Source organism: Rhinolophus ferrumequinum, chromosome 8 (genome assembly GCF_004115265.2).
Source record: "Rhinolophus ferrumequinum isolate MPI-CBG mRhiFer1 chromosome 8, mRhiFer1_v1.p, whole genome shotgun sequence".
Lineage (NCBI taxonomy): Eukaryota > Metazoa > Chordata > Mammalia > Chiroptera > Rhinolophidae > Rhinolophus > Rhinolophus ferrumequinum.
Genome location: NC_046291.1, coordinates 66,869,690 through 66,897,635, shown reverse-complemented (window position 1 = coordinate 66,897,635; position 27,946 = coordinate 66,869,690). Strand labels below are relative to the sequence as shown.

The 27,946-nt window shown below is 33.1% G+C and overlaps 1 protein-coding gene across 3 annotated transcripts in view; it reads left to right on the top strand.

Moving 5' to 3' along the window:
• Positions 1–27,946, top strand: part of GALNT13 (polypeptide N-acetylgalactosaminyltransferase 13) — a 465,175-nt gene that overhangs the window by 276,463 nt on the left and 160,766 nt on the right. For all 3 annotated transcript variants that reach the window (XM_033112248.1, XM_033112249.1, XM_033112247.1), the window contains exon 6: positions 241–358. In XM_033112248.1, the coding sequence (XP_032968139.1) occupies positions 241–358 (118 nt within the window). The remainder of the gene's footprint in view (positions 1–240; positions 359–27,946) is intronic.

The window sequence follows — 27,946 nt, the reverse complement described above, 5'->3', positions numbered from 1 at the left end:
TGTAACTATTTGCTCACCGATAGGAAAAACATAGTAAAATTTAGTTTTACAGAAATGTGAAATAAAATGATATTTATTAAGTTTAAAATCTCTTACACCTTGGCTTTATGTTTCCAGTTTGAGATTTTTGAGTACTATTTTTTTAATTTAAACTGTCTCAAAAATATTTGCTACAGTCTCATTAAACTCCACACATTGTTTTCAAAAGATATTCTTTTCTTTTTGTTTTTTTTCAACTAGGACCCCTACTATGGCTGGTGGCCTATTTTCTATTGACAGAAACTACTTTGAAGAGATAGGAACTTACGATGCAGGAATGGATATCTGGGGTGGAGAGAATCTTGAAATGTCTTTTAGGGTAATTGCATTTTACTTTATTTTTTGACTCGGAGCATACTATGCTGTAGCATGCACATACAAACCCAGTAATTTACTGTCAAACCTTTTTTGTGAAGTGATGCAAATTACTGATCAGTTGGTCATTTTATTACTTATTTAGAAGCTTTGCTAGTGTCTTTTGCATGCAATATTTACTGTTAAATGGGAAATTATAGGTATTTTTAAAATTTTCAAAATAAATTGTTTTATTCATAACACAAAGGCATCAGGGCTTTCAGACGTGAAAAAAACAAGGGCTTTATTTTTTCAATAAAGCATTACCCTACAAAATCAGCTTGTGTTTTTGAACTGAAGCTTGGAAGTCTTTGTTATCTTAATTTTCAAATGCTACCTGAGGTTATCCTTAAATAACTCTAAGAATAACCTATGGTGGAAGGAATTCTGGGTAATTGTGTAAGTAACTTGAGTATCTTTGCAACGTAGACATTATTGTTTGATGAATCAGTTTAAATAATGCAAATGTACTTATAAAATGACCTTCTAAGTAAATGAAAATTAAGGATTAGTCTTTCAGATATATGATGTTACTAAGCATAAGAGTAATTTTATTATTTTGCTGTATTTGGAAATTTAAAATACAGACACATAAATGTGACTTCCCACTGACAAATAAATGCTAGCATACTGGTTTTTTTCTTCACACCATATAGAGTTATTTTAAGTGAAATAATTCAATAAAAATGTGTTTTTCTTTCTAGAATTTAACATAAAATAGTCAAAACACTCTATTGTTTTGCCAAAGTTATTTATGCAATGAAATTGTTGGAGTTTTAATATATTTATCTATGAAGTTCAAGAGTTATGCCTTTTAATTTCTCATTTGCAAAGTGAAGTTTATTTTTCACTAACAAAATATAAATATATCTGATATTGTTCTATAAGAAAATGTTCAAAATTTAGGATAAGAATTACTTTGAATTTATATAATGTGGCATTTAATGGATCTTGCATAATCTGAATTATTTTTAGAAATACTAGAATGGCCTTCTTATGCAATTTTTTTGCCTATAAACCTTCCTTATATCTAGATGTCTGAGAACATCATTAGTTAATGGAATTTTATTCTTCCCATGTTTGCTTATATACTTATAGGCTGGTGGTACTTGCCCTCCAAGACTTTATACCATACTCAGGAATGTCTTCTTGCCATCATGCACATGATACATGTTTGCACAACCTTTGGGGACATTTGGGGATTCAACCTTTGTACTTGGTGTAGTTCTGAAAGTGCAGAAACTAAGAGATGACAGTTAAAAAAAAAAAGGAAGAAGAAAAAAGGAAGAATGAGGAAAGGAAGGAAGAAAGGAAAGAAGGAAGGAAAGAAGGGAGGGAGGGAGGGAGGAAGGGAGGGAGGAAGGAAGGGAGGAAAGGAGGGTATTCAAAAACTTAAAAACAGTTTTCTCTCACCCTTAGATGTAATGATGAGAGTATTTGCACATTCATTAACCAATACTCCTTGGATGCTGCACTGGGATTACGTAAGGAATTCCTACATTTTTTTTCCTTCTCTCCTAAAATTCTTATTCATCTCTTTTCTCTGCACCTGTTAACTTTGATTTTCTGCCAGTAGACTCCCTTTACATTCATTACATAGCTACCAGATAAGATGGATGTTCTTCATCCAATGGGCTGAAAGATGTGTTAGGGAATAATGTTGTGGAATAATATGATACAATAGGACAATCTGATCAGAAAATGCAGCAGAGTTATAAATCTGTGAAAAAGGAAGATTTGAGGATACAAAATTTGAGAACTTGAGAATATTGTATGCAGATACCAGGGAGACAGAGTGAATGCAACAAGTGGCCATAAGAATGATGAGATCCCTAGAAAATGATCCAGGAGCTTTACTGGATTTGGCTGTTTGAGATTTCTAAGAAATACAGTACTTATAAGTGACTGTTTTTCAAATATTTTAAAACATACTGTTTTTAGTTGCTGTATGCTTTCAATAGAAAGCATTTTTTTAAATAAAAAAATCAATAGAAACAAACTATATATTTTGCTTTCTATTAGACTCTTGACTCATGTTTTTACTTTCCATGACATGAATATAAGTGTTTACTTAATAGTTAGTACCCTAGCCAAGCAAGATATTGAATAAAAGAAAATATTGAAACTGTATATTGGCAAAGGAATGAGACTTGTCCTTTAGATTAATTTCATTAAAAGATGTGTGACATAATGAAATGAGACTATGTTGAGGATTTATAATCAAAAGACCTGGGACTACTGTCCAACTCGATCATTATACAGCAGGCACATATTGAACATGTAGTGCGTGCTTTACATTTTCCAGTTGCTGAGACCACAAAAATGGATAAGGCTTAATGCTTTTATGCTCAGAGAACCACATTCCTATGAGAGAGACACATAGGTATTATTACCAACACAATGTGATGTAAAATAAATAAATTTATGTATGAGGTTTTCTCATTTTTGTCATGTTAGTGTAGGCAAATCACTTAACCTCAACTGTGTAAAGGTGATTGTAATCATAGTGAAGTTATTTTTGTTTTGTAGCTCTGATTTATGTAGGTTAGAGGGTAAGTAAAAAACAAGAAATATTAAGGGCTTGCAAAGTGACTGGCCTTAAGGGAGAATAAGTCAATCCAAAGGAATGCATTTTTGTAGATTTCTTTCTAACAGTGATCTTTAATGCCTAGGGTATTGTAAGTACTGGCAAACATTGAAAATTGAAAGAAAACTGTGGATCTCCCAGGAGAGAGATACATCCAGTCTCTTACACACAATAGGTTTGAATACAGTTTCCTAGGTTTGAAGAATCTCTTGAAGTCTCAGAATAAAACATCTTGGCAGAAAATAACAGCTATTTCTAATATTTATAGAGCCAGTAAGTGGAGTAGTGGAGAACTGAATCCCAGCATTCTGAGACCAGCAACTATGCTGCTAACTATTACATCACTACTCATTAGGGTTCATGCCCCACAACATGTTAGTCCTAACAGCTGCTGGGGTTGTCAGGAGAGAGGAGAAGCTAACATGCAACAGCGATCTCCCTCCACAATTCTGAGATTTGTCTCATCTAATGATCTTATCTTCTTTTTATTGGCTTTAGCCTCTTTTGATAGATAATATATATCCAGTAGCAGTGAGTCTATGTAGTGGTATATCCCAGAGCTCCTGAAAACTTAGTTCCAGATATTGCTCTCTACTCCATAACACAATAATCGTTAAAATAAATCCTAAGAACATAAATATTAACTTCTTTAACCAATATTTATTGAGTTAAACATAAATATTAACTTATTTAACCAATATTTATTGAGTTTCTACTCAATAGGTACAGGGGATACAATAGTGAACAAAACAGACAAAACTATTAGTCCTTATGGAACTTATATTTTAGTGGAAGACATAGACAATAAACAAGAAAAGTAAAATATATTAATATATTAGTGATAACTGTTAAAGTGAAAAATAAAGAAAGAGAGAGGAATATGAAATGGTAGATCTTCTAGATTGGTAAGAGTTGAAATTTAGATAGAAAGAACTCAAAAATGAATATCCATATAAAATAATTGATGATAAAATGAGCCTAGTAAAATGTGAATTTGCCATCAAAAGTATTAACTATCTTTGATATCCCTGATATCAGCATAAGTACCACCCAACAAACATCACTATCAAAAGTCTTTGCCTTTTCTGAGCAATAGCACAGGAGCAACATTTCCAAGAACATACAGTATTTTGTTCATTGTAAAATGAGATAATCTGCCATTGTTGATCCTGCTGAAGTCATGAGAAAAAAGTCAGAAGGAAGCACGGGACTCAGAAGAGTGTCCCACTTCCATGAAAGGTAAACTAGCAATTACAAGCATGGTCTAGAAGGCAGGAATCCTGAGTTTAAGTCCCAGCTCTGGCACTTCTCATCTGTGTGAGTTTAGTTAAGGTAGCATGTCTTCTAAGCTCTAGTTTGTTCAAATCTACAATAAGAAAGATTGTAGCACTTTCCTCATACGTATATTTTTGGGATGATTAAATGAGATTGTGTATATAGTGTGTATATACCCTGACCCCACGTAAAGTGCATCATAAATAGCAGCTGTTACTATTGTAGTGATTATAAGCTGTGCAACTTTGAGCAAGTCATGATACTCCTGAGTTTCAGTTAATAAAAACCTTGCCTTTAATAATATGACCTTGACTAGATAAAATAAGAGAGTGTATGTAAATATCTCTTTAAAACCAAGTATGCAATATTTATATAAAGTACTACTACTCTAATTGTTGGTCGATATGTGATTCTAAAACTCCCCTGCCCAAAAAGAGAAGAAGAAAAAAAAAAAAAGAAAAAACTGCCTCTTTTGACTGCTGCAATATCCTTTGAGATAACTACTAACATCCTAAAAACTTACGGTGTAAAATGTTTACCTATACTCATATCAGTTTTATAAAATCATTGATTTTTTTAAAAAGTGTCGTCTGAACTTGATGTAACAGATACTATATTCACATACTCACACAAATAATAACAAAAAATGGACAAAATACGTGAAATAAGAGTTTCAAGACATTGCACAGCAGGTCTTCAATGACAGCGATCTTTGGTTAGTGGGACACAAACGATGAGAACCTACAATTGCCTCAGCTTAGTGCCTTGAGACAGTGTCTAGGCTTCAGCAACAGAAGGGGGAATCTAGGCAGATCACAGTGGAATCCATGGATTGAGATGATGGAGCTGAGTGTCTGGGGAGATCAAGGCAGCTGGAGTTTGGTGGACAGAGTGCTGGAGAAGAGAAAGTTGCACCAAAAGAACTCAGTTAATATTAGGTACTGATCAGCGCATAGGTGTGAGAAAGCAACCCAAGTCAAGGAAAGAACCATCAGAAAGATTAGCGAGGTCTCATCACCCGGTGCTCACTTAGGACCAGCAATAGTGCCTGTACTCTCCAGCTAGACTGATTCATGGGGCATAGGATAGAGTAAATATTGAGAAAATATATAATACACTTGTAAATAACCCATGGATCAAAGAAGAGGTCCAAAATGAAATCAATGACATTTTGAACTGAATGGAAATGAAAATACAGTATATCCAAGTTTGCAGTGCCACTAAATCAATACTTAGGGGGAATCTATAGCATTGAACATCTATTTTAGAAAGAAGAGAATATGAAAGATCTAAAATCCAGGACTTCAGCTTTCACCTTCAGAAACTAGAAAAAAGGAGGAGAGTAAACCCAAATATGTAAGAGAAAGGAAATAATGAAGATCAAAGCAGAAATTATGAAATATAAAAGAGAAAATGTTTAGATAAAAGCAATAAAACCAAAAAACTGTTTCCTTGAAATCAATAAAACTGATAAATTTCTAGCTAAACTTAATAGAAAAGAATAAACAAAAGACATAAATTACCAATATTAGGAATGAGAGAGGTGACATCGTTATGGACGCTACAGATATTTAAAGGGTTATGAAGTAATATTTTAACAGCATTATGCCAATAAACTTGACAACTTTATAAAATAGACAACTTCCTTGTAAGACACAAACTATCAAAGCTCACAAGAAGAAATAGATCAATCGAATAGCCCTATATATAGTGAAGAAATGAAATCTGTAGTTTAAAAAAATACTTTTCACAAAGGAAACTCCATTGTCAGATGACTTCACTGGTAGATTCTTCCAAATGTTTTGAGTAGAAATAAGAATAATTCTACACACATGTCCAGAAAATTGAACAGGAGAGAATACCTCCCAACTCATTCTATGAGGTCAGCATTGCTCAAATAGCAAAAGTTGACAGACATTACAAGAATGGAAAACTACAAATAAATATCCCTCAGAAATATAGTTGTAAGAATTCTAAATAAAACCTTATCAAATCAATCTTTTCAATATGTAAGATGAAAATATGTCATGACTAATGACTGAGTGAGGTTCATTCCAGGAATGGAAGGCTGATCTCACATTCAAAAATCAATCAATGTAATTCACCATGTTAACAAACCAAAAAGGAAAAAAAAATCAAATGATCATCTGAATAAAGGCAAGAAAATTATTTGACAAAACAAAAATTATACTCATAACTAAAAAAACAAAATGAGCAAAAGCAAGAAAAAAGCCCAGAGCAATCTAATTATAGCAGAGAATGTCCTCAACCGAATAAAGGGCTTGTAACCAAAAGCCTACATCATATTTAATGTTAAAGGACTAATGTTTTCTTCTTAAGATCGGGAAAATATAAGGATGTTGCCTTTTACTACCTCTACTTAACATTATAGTGGTTTTACCAGTGCAACAAGGTAAAAACAATGAATAAAAGCTATCCATCTTGTAAAGAAGAAAGTAAGACTGTCACTCCAGATGACATGGTTGTCTAGAAAATTCAACGGAATCTATAAAAACAGGCTACTACAACAAGCAAGTGATCTCATCCAGTTTGCAGGATACAAGAATAGCATACAAAAATCAGCTGTATTCCTATACATTAGTAGCAAACAAGAAATTAAAATAAAAACTCATTTAAAATAGAACCAAAAATATGAAATAGGGATAAATTTGACAAAAGATATACAAAGACCTCTACTCTGATAATACAATATATTTCTGAAAGAGATTAAAGATCTAAATAAAGGGATAGCTATACATATTTAATACTTAGAAGACTTAGTATATTGTTAGAATGTCAATTCTCCCCATATCAATATAGATTCAATGCAATACTAATCCCAGTGGGCCTTTTTTATTCTTTCTAGGAATTGTCAAGCTAATTATAAAATCCATCTGCAAATTCAAAAGATATAGAAAAAAACAAAAAAGCTTTGACAAAGAAAAAAGTTAGGAAACTAACAGTATATGTTCAAATATGTATTATAAAGTTATAATAACAAAGACTGCATGGTATTGGCTTAAAGACAGAACAAAGTTGAAAATCAGGAAATATACCCACACAATTGATTTTAATGAAATATGCAAAGGCTATTCAGTAGAGCAAAGATAGTATTTCAATAAATAGTGCTGGTACAACTGGGTATCCATTTGGACAAACATATCTTAAATACCTACCTCGCACAATATAAAAAGCTAATTCAAAATGTGAAATCTAAAATTATAATATTCTAAAAGAAAACACTGGAGGAAACTTTTATGAGCTTGGATTAGGCAATGCAGAAAAGCACAAATTGATATAATGGATTTCATCAAAATGGAAAAGTTTTGTTCTTCAAAGCCACTGTTAAGAGATTGAAAAGATAAGTCACAGACACGAAGAAACTGCTCAACAATATATGTGATAATAGACTTGTATTCAGAAAAAAGAAAGAAAATAAAAACTCTCCAAAGTTAGTAATAAGAAAAAATCAACTGAATAAAAAAATGATTCAAAGATTTGAATAGACACTTCACTAAAGATGACATATTGAGGAGAAATAAGCATTCAAGAAAATCCTTAATATGATTAGTTAGAAAAATGAAATTAAAACCGTAAGGAAATAACCCTACACATTTATCAGAATGACAAAAATTAAAAATGACCATGTTGGTGAGGATGTAAAAGAACTGCACATGCAATGAAGGTGAGAATATAAAATGGTACTATAACGCTTCAAAATAGTTTTACTATTTCTTAAGCAATTCCTAGATATGTACCCAAGGGAAAGGAAAGCATATGTCCATAAGACATGTGCACTAATGTTAATAGCAATTTTATTGGAAATAACCACATGCCAGAAACAAGGCAAATGTCCATCAGAGTGAATGGGTAAACTACGGTTTGTCCACACGTGGAATACTACTACTGAAAAAAAGAAAGGGATTATTGCCACATCCTACCGTATTGTGAATTTTGAAATAATTACAGTGAATGAAACATGCTAAACAAAAAGATTACATACTATATGAATCAATTTATTATCTATAAAATTTTAGTTCAATGAAAACTAATCTATAAGTGACAAAAAGCAAATACATTGTGTATGGACAGGAGATCGGCGTGGGAGACAAGGATTGGAAGGAGGGATTTCAAGAAGGTTTATGAAAACATTTGGGGACAATGTATATATTCATTACCTTGATTGTGGTGATCACCTCACAGGCATCACACATGCCAAAACTTAACGTATAGTACAATTTAAATATATGCAGTTAATATATGTAAATTATACTTTAATGAAGCTGTTAAAACATTTAAGCGTGCGTGGGGAAACACACACACACACACACACACACACACTGCAGGCATCATCAAAGGGAAATAAATGAAGGAAAAATGTAATTGATCGTATCTTCAACTGTAGACCTGTATACTTTAGTTCAGAGTCTCAATATGTCTTAGACTATTTATTTATTCTTTTATCATTTATTTTTCTTATTATTGTACTTTTTTTTATTAGTTTCAGGTGTGTAAAACAACACAATAGTTAGACATTTCATCCCTCACAAAGTGATAACCCTCCTCCCCCAATCCACTGCCCCTCTGACATAGTATATATCTATTACCCTACTGATCTGATTGTAACAACCTACCTCTCAGGACAGATGTGTGGATTAAATGAGATAATACTTATTGAAGTTTTTAAAAACTGTACTATACTATGGAAATATTAATTTTATTATTATCATTGCCCTTAAAAAGAAGCTATTTTGTCAATAATTAATATTTTAATTGGCAGGATGGAATTTAAATGCTCCAATTTTCTTTCACTTTAAAATCACAGTGATAACAACAGTATATTAATCTGAAGGATATAACCAAGTGAAAAGCCCTATGATCTGACATTTCCAAATTGTGCAAGCAATGATGTGAAAAAGAAATGGGAGCTGACATCATTAATAATGAAAAAACAAAAGGCAAACGTTTTTATTGAACAGAATGGTATGGTAAATGAGGCAAAGAAGCATGTAGACTTTTGGGGATTGTAGTGTCCATTTTTTTTAAAGTATTAAAAGAAAGTAAAGAACTTTCTAGAAATGTCCACACAATTCAAATTTTGACGAGTGGAAATGTCAGTTATAATAGTTTATTAGAAATAAATTTAGACAAAAGTTTAGTTGTTTCTTTTAGAACTCTTTATAAACTTAATTCATACAAATATGAGCATAATGGATTGTTTGTTTCTGTTTAAAACTTTACTGTTTTTGTTTTATTTGTTCATAATAAAAACTAGTCTGTAATAGAAAATGTCAGTTAAGTGAACTTAATCTAACAAAGTTCATATTACCCACAGTTTTGGGGGAGATGGTTTTGTGGAACAGTTTTCTTTAAATACGATAAAGCACTCTTATAATGTTTATATATAGATTTCTTAGCCTATATTTTTCCAACTTTATTGAGGTGTAATTGACAAGTAAAAATTATATTTATTTGAGGTTTACAACATGATGATTTTATATATATGTATATAGTGATATATATATATATATATATAGTGCAATGATTACCACAGTCAACCTAATTAATATCCATCACCTCAGATAGTCGGTGTGTTTTTTGTTTTATTTTGTTTTTTAGTTTTTTAGAGAAATATTTAAGACCTACTCTCAGCAAATTTCAAGTACTAGGCATATATATTTTTGTGCTTTGATTGTTGCATTTTGTTTTATTGCGACTCACAGATACTGCATTTTTTACCAATTGAAGTTTTGTGTCAGCCTTGCACAGAGCAAGTTTATTGGCACCATTTTCCCAACAGGCTCAGAAAATGGTTAGCATTTTTTAGCAATACAGTATGTTTTAATTAAGGTATGCACGTTGTTTTTTTAAGACATATGCTATTGCCAACTTAATAGACAGTAGTTTAATGCAAATATAACTTCTATATGCACTGGGAAACCAAAAAATTCATGTGACTCACTTTATTGTCATAATCACTTGATTATGGTGGTCTGGAACTGAACCTGCAGTATCTTTGAAGTCTGCCGGTATATAATAACAACATTATTAACTATAGTTACAACACTGTACATTAGATCTCAGAACTTATTCATCTTATAACTGAAAGTCTGTTCCATTATTAGCATTTTTTAAAAAAAAGGCTAAGTCGTCATAACTAACATCATGTTTATGTATAGCCTCCATAAAGAATATTAATGATACAGTTCAGCACACTTCTTTCTGGTTACCTATTTGGTGCAGGGTAATCCTTAAACACATAGCAAATGACTTGAATTTTTAGTTTCTGTGCTTACAATCAGATTTTCTGTTGTCTGGGCCACCACGCTGCTTTAATTCATTGTTTAAACATGTCTCACTCAATCTCTTTATTCTTTGTTTAGTTGAAATCACAGAATAAAATATTTCTAGGTAAGAGGTAGCTGAGATTGCTTCTAAAGACTGTTACATCCATTGTATATATTTTTAAAGCATTGGGTAAGTAGGAGCCATACAATAATATTTAACTAAGATGTCTATAGAAGACTGTGTTCCATATAAATGTGTTAGAATTTTATTTTGAAAGTTAACTAAAATAAATAATTGATTTCATATTCTCCCTTAGCAAAAAAAAAAAAACCAGGAAAATTAGATATTAATCAAAATTTAGGAGAATGTTAGGAAACATTAGCAGAACTTGTTTTGCTTTTAAAATTATAATAGCCTGAGGCTTGGTAATTTTGATTACCTCTTCATTAAAACTTTCTGGTTCACCAAACCAAAATACGAGAATAGACATATTGAACGGTCATTGATGTGATGCCACCTTGTGAAAATACTACATAGAGACATACTTATGTTTTCAGCAATATAAGGCATTGCAGGAGACTTACAGGAGAGGTACACTAGAATTTGTTATTAATCTCTGGTTCTCTTTTACAGTTACTTATCTCTTAAAGTGATTTTTTAAAAACAATTTTCTTGGATTGTCAGTACCACTCACAATTTAGTGCCTTCTTGAACCAATAACATTCCATGGCTCTTTTTCATGCCTGACAAAGTCTTATTATATAAGTGTTTTTGTAGAGAATGTAAATATATGTTATATTTGTTAGTCTGCTAATATAGTCATCTAATGTCTAACCTATTCTATCTACTCTTTATCTGTTTATTTTGTCAATTTATCTATCTATCATCTATCTAAATTTATGTATGTGAGTCTGTGTGAGTATGAATAATTAAATATGAAAACACAGAATGTAAGTCTCTAGTAGTAGTTATTGTAAAGTATATCATGTGACAATAAATATATGGATTTAAAAAGTTTACAGCATAAATGGTCTGTATTGCAAATGAGTGCTGAGTAGTACTCACCAGACATCCTGACAGAGTTGGTACTCAGATGATTAAAATAATTAGGGAATAATGAAATACTTAGAGATGGATAGGAATTAACTGCATAAAAAGATAAAGAAATGGAATGAAAATTATATAAAAATAATAATGTGTGAAATATACATTGTCTTTTCCATTAACATGTAAAGCAGAAGTGAATGGTAATTTTAAAAGATTTATCCAGAAATATATATATTGGAAATACATTTTATTGGAAGATCACTAAATTTTCTTTCTCGTTCTTGAATTAAACCGTCAAATGGAAATAAAGATTCTTGAAAGAGCAACTTCATTTCTGAACTATGATAAAAACAACAATTTTAATATTGTTCTTTAAAAAAAGGAAAAAAGTCATATTTCAAACATACTGAACAGAATTTCCCTGTATATAGCAATAAGATGGATATACCTGGATTTTTAGTGAATTTCAGTACAATTATAAACTAAGAATCTTTATTAGAAATAAATATCTGAAACGTCACCTTTGGGAAACAAACTCCAATTCTGTGACTGTTTTCTGACCCTTCTCTGCTAATGTGCACAGATACCCCATATGCACAAGCATTTGTTGGAAAATTCTTTATGATCCTCTGATCCTAACTATAAAGGACCTCAACTTAACTGTTTATGGCAACAAAAAGAGCTATATGAACAATGTTAATGTGTTCAGAATTAATTGTACAGAAAACTTTGACAGCTTCTGTCATGGCCAAAATTTACCACAGCTTCCCATGTTGTATATTTAATCATACAAAATGGCGCTGAAAATTAAGGCAATTATCCTGCTTATTTACATTTGAAATGTGCCTAACACATTCTGATGCAATGTTAACTTTCTCTCTGTAGCAAAATATGTGCTGCCTTGTATTGACTTTAAACTATTTCTTTTATAAATTAAGGTTCCATTTATTTTCATTATGGAAAGGGAAAGTTATAGTAAATAACTTCCACAATTATTTCTAGTTTTGAAATTTTAAGAATCGTTTATACATTCTGGGTTTGATTAAATGAGATATAGCTGCCAATAAATTCAAATACAATTTGCAAAAACTTTAGTTCACAGAATTTACTAATTCATTTAAAAATATTTGTTAGTAGTTGGTTATAAAGAGGTTGACAACAGTCAAAATAGACAACAGTCCCTAGTCTCATGAGCTTATGCTGGAGAGAGATGATAAACAATAAATGAGTAAACAGGAGAATTAGTCTGTTAATTTCAGATAAAGTGCTTTGAAGAAAATAAAATGAGAGGTAGAACACTGCATTACCTTAGAGTGGTCAGGGAAGATCTCTAGGAAAGCGTTTTAGCTGAGATCAAACTGACAGGAAGAATCCAGCTGTTTGTTCAAGGAACCACCTTTGTGGCTGGAACCTTCAAGATAGAGTATCATGCAATGTAGTGTAAATGCAAAAGGCCTTAGGCAAATAGGAAATGATGAGCTGAATTGTCTCATTCCAAGTCTATAGGATTACAAATATCCTACAGCTTTTAGAAAGGGAAGCTTTCTCATTCAAAGTTTATGATATTATTCATTCTCTCAGGAAAGTATTTAATTGATTGATTTATTCAGCAAATAGTAAATATGTACCTACTATATGCCAAGAACTGTGCTAGGAACTAGAGATGGAGAAATGAACAAAACAGGCTAGTCCATGCTCTCTAGTTTATTTTTTGATGAGGTTTTACATTTGAATAGCACTTCAGAGAATTCTTTTACACATAATATCATCATGGACCTCAGCATGGATTAAATATATGAGCTTTCCCCTCTCCTCCATAATTTTTTTTTGTCTTCAATGCATTCTGTATTGTTTGCATTATACTTTAGATTACCTCTGTATAGGTATCAATCTCCCCTCATTTTACCCATCAATCAATATAAATATTTATATGCTTAGACCTGCACTAGACACTCTGAATGGTATGTATATAAAATATGGCTCTTGATCTCAATCAGTTTGGAGAGTACAATGGGGTCTAGGTGTCGTTTTAAGTGCAGATACAAAGTTCATTCTGTTCAAAGGAGGAAAAGATCTCTGTGGTCTAAGACAGTCAGGGAAGAATTTATAAATTAAAAATCGAAGGGTCTTGTAAATGGTAGCAGAGAAACGGGGCTAGAAATAGGTGAGCTCTCAGTTTACAATCCATACTTCCTCCTTTGTGCTTTAAGACATATCTACATTTAAGCCGGAATATCTACTTCTCCCCACCCCACCACCACCACTATTTTATTTTTTCTCGAAAATTGCATGAATGAAGTATCACTAAACCATTAAATATGTATTTTACAGAATTCGGATTCAACTGAAAGAGTTAATGAAGTATCCATTAAAAACTCAAGAAATTGAATTTGTTATTTTTTATTATATATATCGATATTTGATCCCTTAAAGATTTCTAGGACAAAATTCCAAAACTGCTGTTATTATATATGTGCATTCAGTTAGGAAACCTTGTGCACCCTTCTAGTCAAAATTAATGTATTAAAAATTGAATTCATATACTTTTTATTAAAGAGCCTAATATAAATCTCTATGGTAACTACTGCAATAAAGGTGCAACTTCTTAATCTATGATTATACTGTCACACTTACTGATGTCTATCTTAAGTACATGACTACCAATAGTTTCACTGTTGTTCTAGTCAACCAGAAATGCAGTTAAAAAAGGAAACCTATTATGAGATTTATTTAAATAAGGCTGAATGATTTCAGCAATAACGGATTCTAGATACTAGGAGTGATCCTTTTGAGGCTGTGAGATAATGTTGAGGGAAGGCTTTGATCCATCTGTTCAGAATTGAATATTAACTACCAATAACACTGTGTATGAAGGGTTATTGAAAAGGTAACTGTAGATTTTTAATAGATTTGTTAAATTATCCTTAAAAAAGGGTAAAATGGATCAAATATATGGTGATGGAAGAACTGACTTTGGGTGGTGAACACACAATATAATGTATAGATGATGTATTAAAGAATTCTACACCTGAAACCTATGTAACTTTAACAATTGTCACCTCAATAAACTTTAATTAAAAAAATAAATCTAAGTTAGTTTTCACTACATCTGCAAATATTCAAACTTGATGAATTAACAATTCCTAAAAAAAAAATTTTTTAATCAGATCTAGCCATTAGTTTATACTGTAAACATGGTAAAATTGCAAACAAAATTTTGGTGTAGAATTATTAGCACTTCTCTACTGCCACGCTGATGTGCCTGAAAACTAAAATATGTTTTTGCATACACTACTCAATTGTCAAAGATTTGATTACACTTGTCTACTCATTTCATTACTTTATAGTACAGCAATATGCAATCTTAATCTTGTATTTTTTTTCTATTTTAATCGGTCAACCAAGTTTTTTATTTATATTTTAAAAATTTGTATTTTCATTGGTCAACCAACTATATATATTCTGTATTTTTAACTGGTCAAAGCTGTATGGGTTTGAGCAATCATAGCTTCTGCGATTCCTGAACTAAGATAAGAATCTATAAATAAACTGTTCAAGGGCAAATTGTTCTCCACTAATCCTGTAATGATGTACTTGAACAGTAATTAGACCTGATAAAAGAGTCCTGCTCCTTCATCATTTATCAGGCCCTGCAGGAGGAGACCCCAGAAACTATAAACTTTTTCTTTTGTTTCATATTTAGGGAACAGAATGGAAACTCCTGACTCTTTAAGGTCATGGGAAGTTAAAGGTGTACCTGAGGAAGTTGGAAACGTGTTACAGAGTTGTCGAGGCAAAGTATAAGGAGGGTGACAGATTTGAGAGTTAGCTTTACAGAATTTATAATTAAATGAGCTTATAAGAATGGATGCATTTGCCAAGGGAATAAAAAAGAAAAAAGGCAGAACAGAATAGCAAGACATGTCCTTAGGTAGCACCTACATTGAGGGGTGGAAAATAAAAGAGAAAGTGAATGCTAAGTCAGAGCTGTCAGGGAAGAACAAATATATATCACAAAAACTTAGAAAGTTATGGTGATCGTCAACAGTGTCAAATGCTGCAGAGAAGTAAGGTAATAAGAATAATGAAAGCTCATAAAAAACTTCATGAGCACTTTCAGATGATAGAAGCAAGGTATTAGAATATAAGGTGTTAAGAAAATTGGATTGTGAAACTATGTAGAGAAAAGAAAAACTTTTTAAGAAGTTTCCCAGCAAGTAGGAAAGAAATGCTTAGTAACTTAAAGGGTAAATATGATCAAAGCAATTATTTCATATTTGCTATTCTTTTATTTTGTCATGGGGAAATGAAATCAGATAAAAGCTGATAGGAAGGATTCAAACCCCTAGGTGATACTGGGGAAAAAAAGAGGAAGGGACAATTGATGAGGTAAATACCTGTAGGTGTTGGAGAGTATTATAGAGATATAAAGTACATCCATGTAACACGGATGTTTTAGTTTACAATGTAGTGTTAAACTCATCATTCCATTATGTTCTTACCAGAGCACTGGATGAGTTGCTATTACTGTCTTATTCTATAACTAAAAAGTTTTTAGTCTCAAAGAAACTAAGTCACATGGCTAGTGATTGGCAGGGCTGAACATCAAACTCACATCCTCTGCTCTCAGTCTACTACTCCTCTATGCTGAGTCCAGGATCTCAAGGACAGGTTTTATATTTGGACAAGAGAGTTGACTCGCTTTCCTAAATAGGAAAGAACAAACTAAGGCGATACAGATGATTCAAGGAGGAAATTAATAGAAAGTCAGGTCAGTTGTTCTTGAACTCAAAAGTGGAAAGTAAGAGATTATCTACAGAAAGGATGGAACTGATATTAGGGCTTGATAAAAGGAGCAAGTTTGGGATTAAACATAGCTTCTTCATCAAGCATTTAAATGAGCATTGGTGTTCTGTATTAAACAACCTCTAAATGTCATAAGAATGACATCTTACAATTCTAATGAAACAGATGATCTGGAGAAATCAGCTTTGCACTGTGCTCTCTTTGTTTGTGACTGATAAGTGAGCAAAGTTGAAATGCTAAATATTGCTATTTCGTGTTTCTTTACTCTTCTGCTAAAGTATAATGTAACCTACATTGATTACTACCAATTTATTTTTAAAAAATCAAAATCTGTCAAAACAGTGGATTACCTTCTCTCGCAGTGGGTTTTGTGTGTATTTGCAGTGAGCGCTTACGGTGACATTAACATGGGTATTTTTATATGTTTCACATTTATCTCACTAGGCATTTTACAGCAGAAAAGATGCCGGTAAGATGATTTTGGGAAGGGAATCATAGTTTTCCATCGATGGCATTAGAGTTTTATATGAGATCTCCAGGGAGAGTACTTATGTGAAGCAAAATTTATAGCTTCCTATAAAAATATCTCAGGTCCTTGACAAGAGACAAAATGTCTCCAGCTGATTAAAAACTAGGAAAATAAAATTCTGTCCATGAAGGGATTATGGTTGGGCAGAGTACCTCTTAAAACAGTCCTTTTCTTGTAAATATGAGAGACTACTCTTCAACTGCCAAATGCAAACCAGTGAATAGACTTGAATATGCCCGGTTCTAACACACACAAATGGACTGACCTGTGAGCTACTTGAAAACAGAGTACCTTTTATTTTATCATTTTTTTTCTATATATTCCAGAGCCCAACACAGTGCCTGACACAAAATCAATGGCTAGTATATATTTACTGCATAGATGGCTGCCAAAGCCTGAAGGAGAGTGCTGGAAAGGGGGGAGGTAATTTCCTCTCCTCAAATTTATCGTAGTGACTTACATTTGAAAAGCATTTGACCAATTTACAAGTTACATAGGACATTTAATTTAAAAGAAAATGCTATAGATGCAATCAGAAGAGGTGGACAGTTTACAAATGAGCAAATTGATAACTGAAGTGTGACTCTTTCTGAGGTACCAGTTTTCTTCTTTTACCACATCCAGGCTCTTTTTAAGTATGTCTGGCATCCATAAAGGAGCAGGAGATGTTGTCACATGCTACAGCTGGGTACACAGGTGGTCTACTGATATTCAAAGAGGACTGTTCTGGCAGGAATTCCAGGGCTGCATCACACAGCTGTCACGAGCTGCTCTGTGGCCAGAAGCAGCAGATATTACTGATATCTGACAGGTGGTCAGATCACCAGACATGGGAGAACAGCAATGCAAAATGCAAAATATGTGACCGAGATATCATTTAATAAATCAAAGACCCTTTCCAAACATTTCTCAAAAATTCAATCTACATACAGTTCTGTGCATACATACAGTCAATCTACATACAAATAAAATGAGATTTATTTGTAGGATTAACTATAAAATGAAGAAAGCACAATTTTTAAAACTCTACTTTTGTCTCAGCTAATATTCCCCTTAAATGCACTGAAGATATTTCAAAAACCATTACTTGTCAAACATTAAGATTGTTTGTTGATTATTGAAAGCTGAGAAAGTCTGACTGTCTGACATATTAGTTTTTGTGTTCTTCTTTTCATAATTATCTGCTTGAGACAATCTATGCTAATAAAAAGGCAATACTTTTTTGTGTAAATATGAAAAGCTACACATGAATTTTCTTAAGCAGAACCACCTTATATTAATGTAGGATTTTCAATATCCGGTAAACAGCTTCCTCATTTCTTGTCTGCTATATTCATTACGTGTTATTTAAGCAGAAGATAGAAGATTTGCCATAACACAAATAGGATTATGTGTTGATCTGTTATCTAAAGGGGGATTGGGAATTTCTACAATATCACCAGTCCGGATAAGATACGGAATAATGATAGGTAACAATTGTCCTGGTGCTGGGAAACAAAGTGGACATAATGTGTGATAATTCATAAGGCTGGAAAACTTCAAGGAAAAGATAGTTGTTAGGAGGCAAAAAGTGATAGTAGAACGTACATGTTGGCATGTGTATATTGGCGGTATGGTCACTATGCATTTTAACAGCTGGGAATGGGTGTTTGTGTTTGAGAGGAGTGGGAGACGAGGTTAAAAAGACTCTGTGTGACCACAACCACATCCCCATACCTTTGATACATACATACTCCCTTACATACTCTCTCAGTTCCACTTCAAAATAGTTCCGCCCCTTTAAGCCACACTCAATATAAACACACCTTTCCATGCTTTCACTGTTTTCTTCTTCTCTCTTTTCATTTTCCCTCCTCACCCTGAAATCCCAAGAGTCACTTGCTAAGTCTTTGGCAAAGGAGAAAGGAGACTGGGTTGGGAGACTTTCCTTACAGAAACTTATTTCAGGATTAACGTGTGAAGTCCTTTAGAAAATGAGGAGGTATAAAAGGGTCCATTTTGAATTTTGGGCTTTCAGGACATTCATTTCTAAGTTAAGGTGGAAAATACTTTGTAAAGGAAAGTATTTAATAACTGCATATTTTTGAAGCAAATCAACGGGATATATGAAATGATATAGATACAACTCAGAATTGTCTACATTTAATGCCAATGTGAAAATAAAATCTTCTAATTAGCATATGGCTATTTCTTAAAAAACTGTCTTGAAGAACAAAAGTGCTTTTGTGGTTTCCTTTATTTTTATAACATTTGTAGCCTTTCTAAAATAGGGAAACTCCTGAAACTAAGGGGAAAAACACATTGATTGCCTTCAATAAGTTTTACAGTATCATATCTCATACTTTCTCTTGTTCAGAGGATGGTATTTGTACCATGTACTTCTAGTACACCTATCATATAGTCAGCTTGCCTGAGTAGAAAAATATTGATTATATTTATGAAGAGTTGTATTATTACTCTCTGAAAATATCATCTCTAAAAGAGGTCCTTTACTCTATCTGAAGAGATTAATCTGAATGCTAGAGATATTGGAACAAAACAGCCATTATCAACCTCAATTCTTCTTCTTTTACATATGGATTTTCTGAGGACTCTCAAGATTAACTGACTTGTTCCAAATTCTACAATCATTTTATGTTATTTAAAATCCAAAATCCTACTTCCCAATTTCAAATCCGATGCTTTCTTCTCTTGTTCATAGAAATAGTAATTCTATTTTTTAAAGCATCAAATTAGTTAATCTACCCAGCAAGGCTGTCATTTAGAATTGAAGAATATATAAAAGAGCTTCCCAGACCAAAAAAAAAAAAGCTAAAGGAGTTCATCACCACCAAACCAGTATTACAATAAATATTAAAGGGATTTCTTGATGAAGGAGGAGGAGGTGGAGGTGGAGGAGGTGCAGGAGGAGAAGGAGAAGGAGAAGGAAAACAAGATAAAAATTATAGGGAAAAAAAGAAAAAAAACAGTACAGGGAATATATTCAATAATATTGTTATAACTATGATGTACGGTGCCAGGTGGGTACTAGAATTACCAGGGTGATCATTTTGTAAATTATATAAATGTCTAATCATACTGCTGTGCACCTGAAACTAATATAAAACAATATTGAATGTCAACAGTAATTGAAAAATAAGAAATCCGAATAATAAAATGGCAATACTATATATCTATCAACAATTACTTTAAAATGTTAATGGATTAAATCCTCCAACCAAAAGACAGAGGGTAGCTGAATGGATATGAAAATAAGACCTTTGCATATGCTGCCTACAAGAGACTCCCTTCAGATCAAAAGACACACAACAGACTGAAAGTAAAGGGGTAGAAAAAACATATTTCATTAAAATGGAACTGAAGGAAGAAAAAAGAGCTGAGGTAGCAATACTTATACCAGACAAAATAAACTTTGAAACAAAGGCTATAACAAGCGACAAAAAAAGATCCAGTAATTCCACTTCTGGGTATTTACCTGACAAAACCCAAAACACTAATTTGAATAGACATATGCATCCATATGTTCATTGCAGCATTATTTACAATAGCCAAGATATGGAAGCAACTTAAGTATCCATCAATAGAAGAATGGATAAAGAAGTGGTACATATATACAATGGAATATTACTCAGCCATAGAAAAGAAGAGTCTTGCCATCTGCAACAATATGGATGGACCTAGAGGGCCTTGTGCTGAGTGGAGTAAGTCAGACATAGAAAGCCAAATGCCATGTGATTTCACATATATGTGAAATCTAAAAAAACAAAATAAATGAACATTCAAAACTGAAACAAACTCACAGATACAGAGAACATTTTTATGGTTGCCAGAACAGATGGAGGTTGGGGAGATGGGTGAAAAACAAGAGAATAAGAAGCACAAATTGGTTGTTACAAAGTAGTCATGGCAATGTAAAGTATAGCATAACGAAGATAGGCAATTAATACTGTAGTAACTATGGATGGTGTCAGATGGGTAGTAGATTTGTTGGAGTGATCACTTTGTGAGTTATATAAATGTCTAATCACTGTCTTGTACACCTGAAACTAATATAATATGTCAACAGTAATTGAAAAATGAAATATTTATTAAAAAGCATCCAATCATCAAGTTCTGAATGGTTCCTTAGGCATATTGAATTTATTATGATTGTTGCAACTCAGGTGAGCACCTGAAGACCACAGCGGTTTGATGTATCAGTCTTCATCTTGAGATGTTATAATGATATCAGAATATAACTCCAGCTCTAGAGACCTCTTCAAGAGCACACAAATCTCGCCAATTATACTCTGAAGTAAAAACTAGGCCAAGAGTCAAACCAACAAATTTAAAAGACATTTCCCGATCAAAATGGCTGAGGAATAACTAGCATGTTTCATGTCAAGAATGAATAGAAAATGCTTACTAAAGCCTTCATACCTGCCCTCCCTTTCTGTTTAATTAAAGTTTATTGGGGTGACAACGGTTAGTCAAGTTACATAGTACAATAGTACAAGTTACATAGTACAAGTTTCAAGTGTGATGCATCATCTGTATATCACATTGTGTGTTCACCACCCAGAGTCAGTTTTCTTTCCATCACCATATGTTTGATCCCTTTTACCCTCATCTACCAACCCCCACCCCACCCTCTTACCCTCTGGTAACCACTAAACTGTTGTCTGTGTCTATGAGTTTTTGTTTCTTTATTTGTTTGTCTTGTTCACTTTCACTTTTATACCTGCCCCTTTTGAATAGTGACTTCCATGCCTCTTGTGTTTTTGTCAGACTATGAAGGATTGCTGTGTCTCCTGGATCTCAGTAGAGGCCCTTTTAGACTTTGTTTTTATTGTGAGAATTAAAGGAATTGTCATCAGTCTACTTGAATATGTATAAACAAAGTGGAGGGTCGAAGTGCCGACAGGGATTATTTGAACAAACAACAAATATAGAATGAAATATTTTGAAAATTAAGTCATCAGTATCTTGTTTCAGTTTTTCCTTTGCCAGAACTAAGAAAATAAGAGCTTTTGTTCCTAATTCATTTTTATGGTAGACACATTTTTTTTTGTGTATACTGTGTAATTTTCCAGATTTTTCTATATCAATATTAATAGATCAATCATTATGTATTGTGCACCAATATGAGCTAAATATTGTTTTAAAACTTTGCTAACACTGATTTAATGTTATATATAAGCTTTAATTTTTTTCACTGAATGTGAATTACACCAGTTTCATAAAGTGAAATATAAGATGGTGAAATTCAATTTCGTAGAGTGAATTTAAATTTCATGTGATTTAATTTAATTTTATAAAGTGAAATGCGATGTTTTTCAAAGAGATAATGTGATTAGGGAAATAAGACTAATATATAAATAATATATATGCAAAAGTATAGAAACATTTCACAAGATGACAAACTATATAGAATTGAGAGCTAAATGGGGTGGGGTGCTATAGAAGTAAGTAATAAATGCTATGAGTCAGTTAAAACTGAGATCAATGAAAGCTAGCGTAGTTAAGAACTATTTACCGGAAGAAATATATGTGAGTTGGGCCTAATAGGGAGATTATAGATAAGGGAAAGCACATGCATTAATTCTTAATTTTAACTCTCTGAATTATGTCTTATGTCAAGTGATTATATTCCTCTCTATTTCTGTTGCCATTACTCTGGTGGAAGTCATGATTGTCTCTTTCCTACATTATTGCAATTAACAAGTCTCCTAATTGCTCCATCCCAATCCATGTATCACATAAAGGCGAAGTATCTTTATGTGCGCTGGATTGCTTTTATCCTCACAACAACCTTCTGAGGTAGACTCTTCTAGTCTCACATTATTACCTGAAAATTGAGGCACAGAAAGATGGAATACCCGAGTTCACCCTGTTAGTAGGTGGCAGAGCTAGGGTATGATCTCTGGAACTAGAGCCTACGCACTCATAATCATCGTGCTATGGGTCCTCCGTGGTATATTGTTGTTATTGAGGCCATATTAAACAATGACTTTGTGCCAGACATAGTGTGTGTGTAGGAGGGGTCGGTGGTGGGGGTATAAAGATTAGTATAAAAACAAGCAGCTGCATGAATTTGGCACAACAGCTGTAAAATGAGAAACAGTAGTAGCACTAGAACTGAGATTGCAAAGTTGAAGGGTATGAAATCTATGAACCTTAATTAAAATGTCACTGATGTAGGTGCCAAAAATCATGAAAAGAATAATGTATGTTAGATAATTCTCTTCTTGCTGGGGGAAACTATCAAGGAGATAATCAAATGAGCAATGGGCATTTTACATTTTAATTAATAACTTTCTCCATCATCAAAAGACTCTCATAAAAATGTCTGGAAACAAAGACAAATAACAACCTAGCTTCAGTCCTCAGTGGATAAAAGGACAGTTTGTATTTTATACATGGTCAAATTTACTGAAGAGAAATATAATGTACAAATATTAATTTAGAAGCCTAGAAAATAATCAGATATGATCGATGATACAAAGTAATTTGGACATCAGGTGTTCAGGTGGATGAGACATCATGTTTTATTCAGTGTATACTGTTTGTTCAGAGACTGTAAAATAATTTTAGAGAACAAAATGTAGTATTCTAATCGGAGACGAACTGGCTATTCTTTTAAAATCCTCACTGTACCTAACCTCCTAGATGTTGATTTTGTAATTCCAAAAATAGTAAAACTCACTAAGATTTAAATAAAATATTTTTAAGAATCAAGAATAAGCTGCTAATCTATAGATGTTTGTTTCCCAAGCAACAATAAAAGTTAAGTAATATACAGATAGATAACTGTTTAGTTCTTCCCATATGAAGTGTCAGGAACAGTGCTTCACACACCTTAGGGTCTTAAGGAGTGGTTATTATTATCCCTATTTTAAAATGGGCAAATTAAGACCTTAAAGACTTAAATAATTTTCACAACTATACATAGGTAGTAAGTAGCAGTCACTAGAAAATTTGTTCATTTGTTTCCAAGCCCAACTTCTTAATGACTATGTCATACTCCTCCTGCCTTCATTTATTCTTTCCTTCCTTTCTTCTATCCTTCCAAAATATTTATTGAAGGTACACTAAGGGAAATTATCATGGTAGTCCTTGAGGTCTCCCCCCTTTTTGAATTCATTTCACTTTAATATTTAACCATATTGTTTTCTGGGCACTGTATCTACTAAGTACAAAGTAACTAACTGGTAAATAGTTGATGAATTAAATGTTTTTATAATTAAGTGGTTATTATAACCAGGTATCACTCTAATTAATGCATAATCTTATGTATTCCTACCTTGTTCTTTTCATTTTCATCCAAATTTGGGAAATAAAATATGACTTTAATCTACACATTTCATGAGCACAGGCGGCAATGGGAGAAGTACTCCCTTTATTCCAGGAGTCAGTAGACCATAGCTCACAAATAAAACACAGGTCAATATTCACTGTGTTATGGAAAAGTTACCTCCACCTCTATTATCTATACTGAATACAAAGGGTGACAAAAAAATGTACACACATTTTTTTAAAAGAAAACTGTATTAAAATTGTAATAATATATACTGATAACAAAAGGTGATGTCACGTTTAACTTCTGCAATTATAATACAAGAGGTGCTTAAAGTGGTTACCATCAGCATCCAGACACTTCTGATTACAGCGAACAACTACTTGAGCTATGTTGACCTAAGTGTCCACTTGTATACATTTTTTTTTTGGCACCCCAGTATATTTAAGAACTGCCTCCAACTGTAAGGGTCAAAGTTAGGGACAGGTTTCCATTCTGTCTTGTAAACCAACAATCATTATTGCATTATGCCTACACATGTAAACAAAAAAATCTTATTACAAGTTAGGAGGATAACCAAACCTCAGTACTTTCATATATCCTCATCTTTGCTAATCCCACAGCTTAATTTTTCTCTTCTAGATTCCATGCTCTGTGTAATTTGGGAAGCACTAAAGTCTTGTACAATTGTCTCCAAAGACTACTCCTTCCTTCCTAGGGTCAGTATATAACTAGACCTATCAATTCTACAGGAACAACCTGTTCAATAAACCCTAACCCACTTTTAGGATTCTCTCAACCAGAAATGGTGTTCATTTTACCTGGGTCATATTTTTTCCCACACTTGAGGCTTTCCCATGTACTCATGCACCACATTCTGCTGTGTTCTGATGGCAGCACTACAGTACAGTACTCTGATGATTTTATTCCTCAACACATAGCCAACAAGGAGTAAAATGCCGGTCTTTCCTTGAATCACCTAGTTCCCCTATATGACTTGGGTGAAGGAAGAAAGACACTCTTCACTCATGTATAATCCATAGAAGACGGGGAAAAATCACCACCACTAACACCACATTCCACACAATAAAGAGATCTTAAATTCCCTCTCAAGTATAACATGTCATATGCTATTTCTTCTGAATCTGGGGCATCTTGCTGAGGGGCCTGGTCATAAAATATCTGAGTGCTTAGCTAAATCATATTTTTAAGAGAGATTCAGTGTGGGTTTGGTAAGACATTCAAAATTTAAATTGTATTATTTAGCAACATTGTTTTAAACCATCGATTATTTCTAATGTTTATTTGTTGTGCCGTGACCTCCAAAGAATTGCCTCCATTCCCAAGGCATGTCGAACACCAGTTGCATGCCATTCTAGTCTACCTAGTTTGATACTAAAAATATTTCGTTAAAAAAAGGCAATTTGTAATGCCTTGAAAATATGTCTGTTTAAATCTTATCATTCGGCCAAGGATGCCTTTTTTATGTTAATCTCAGTACTTAATTTTGAGTTGTCAATTCTTCCATTCAACCAATGTGCAGTGACACCTACTGTGCAAAAAGCACCAGACTTAGCTCTGGAGGAAAAACAGTGACTAGACATTTCCACTGCCCTTTCAGAGTCTACATCTAGTTGCGGGAAAATGAGCATGGCCAAACAAATAAATAAATAAATTGCAGATTGCGATAAGCAATGAAAGAAATTAACAGGGTGCTAATAGAGAAAATAACTGGGGCAGGGCTCTTAAAATATGGCAATTAGGGAAGATCTCTCTGATGAGGTGAGGTTTTAGCAGAGATGAGAAGTATTGGAAAGAGGCCATCAGGTGAAGGGCAGACAGAACTTTATTCCAGGTGTAGGGAAAGCATGTGTTGAGGTTTTGTTGTGTGGAAGCATATGTGATTTGTTATTCTAGGAAATGGCAGAGGGCCAATACCACCAGTGTTTATTGACAGAGGAAGAGAATCATATAGGGTCTTAGAGGCCCTACTAAAGGATTTTGTTTATTTATAGTCACAGTGCAATGAGAAACCATCGAAGGATTTACGCAGGGATGCAAAATGAAATGATTAAATTTTTAAAAGACCACTCTGATTTCTCAGTACAGAACAAATTATAGGAGAGCAACAGTGAAATCAGCAAGGCAATTAAGAGTTTGTTGCAATTGACAGACAAGTGATGGTGGTGGTTAGGACCAGGATGGTGGAAACAGGGAGAGATGGATATACTTAAAATTACTTTATAGATAACACCACCAGGATTTGTTAATGGATTGAACATAAGTGATGAATGAAAAGGAGAAATCAATGATGACTGCTAGGTTGTTTTTAGTGTGTGTGTGTGTATGGAGGGGGGCGGTTTTGCTTCAGTCTTGTTTTCATTTTCCCCTTTGGTTTTGTTTTGTTTTTTTGATTAACCACCTGACTGAATGGTGGCAGTATTATTGATTGATGATTTTAAAAATGACTGAAAGAAAAATAAGGCCTGGCTGACAAATTGGGGATGAATCATCAATTTCACTTCACATTTATGTGGATGTCTCTCAGATGTGCAAGAGGAGGTATTAAGTAGATGTCCGGATTCATAAATATGGATCCCAGAGGAGAGATCTGGGCTCAGATGTCGCTGTTGAGGTTGTAAGTATTCAGATCATATGTAAAGTAATAAGAACAAAGAAGACTACCTAGAGACTGAGTAAAGAGAAAGGCCAGCATTTAAATAGAAATTGAGAGTGAAAATATATGAATAGTGAAGTAGTAGAAGGGAAAGCAAGAGGATCCAAAAAAGGGGTCTACTAGATATTCATCATAGGGAAACATTGTGATCTTCACTTCACCATGGCAATTTTGGGGGAGCTGCAGAGATAAACTGCATTTCACAATGAGTATAAAAATGGATAAAATAAGGAAGGGAAACAACATATATGCATACACATTTCATGTTGATTTATGTGAGGAGAAGCCTAAAAAGGTGATATGTTGAATAGGAATGTGGACCAAGGGATGAAGTTTTCACTGTGTTTTATACTGTTTTTGTTTATCTATTTTTAAATCTATTTTGAAGATAGAAGATTTTAGGAGATATGATCTAAAAATAGACATAATCTAGTAATAAGAGAAATTATTGTTTTTTCAGGAGAAGATCAAGGAGAGGACGGAAGGGCTGATGTCCTTAAGACAGACTTAAGGGATAAGATATAGATTGATATTCAAGTGTTAATTTGTCTTTGCTAGGAGAAGGGTCAACTTCCTCTATTTCAATAGTAAGGAAGAATGTAAAGATGTGTGTAATTCCAAGATTGATGGATTTCGTGCTAGAAAGATTCTAAAGTTACCATTTAAACACTTTGATTATTTAAGACTGAGCTATCCTGTCTTTTGAGGGAAATGGTGAATTCCATGCTTTTATATTGCTCCATCATTTCATTGTTGGGTTTGGAACATCTTCTCTGTTAACATTACACTGTTTAGAAAATTAGAAAATGAGAAAGAATAGATTGCATATATAATGTCAAGCCTTTGTCGACATATATAACTTGTTATTTAGCATGTGTAATCTGGAAAAAATGAATGTCTCTTATATTACACAAGCCCCACAGCAGCCCTCCAACAATAACATTTATATTCTAAAATAAATATTAATTGAGGAGCCAACTGGAGAAAACTTTTTCTTTAAAGATAAGTATCTCTCCTTAAAATGAGAACAATGTTAGTTATAGTATAAAACTAAATCTTTCCAATTAT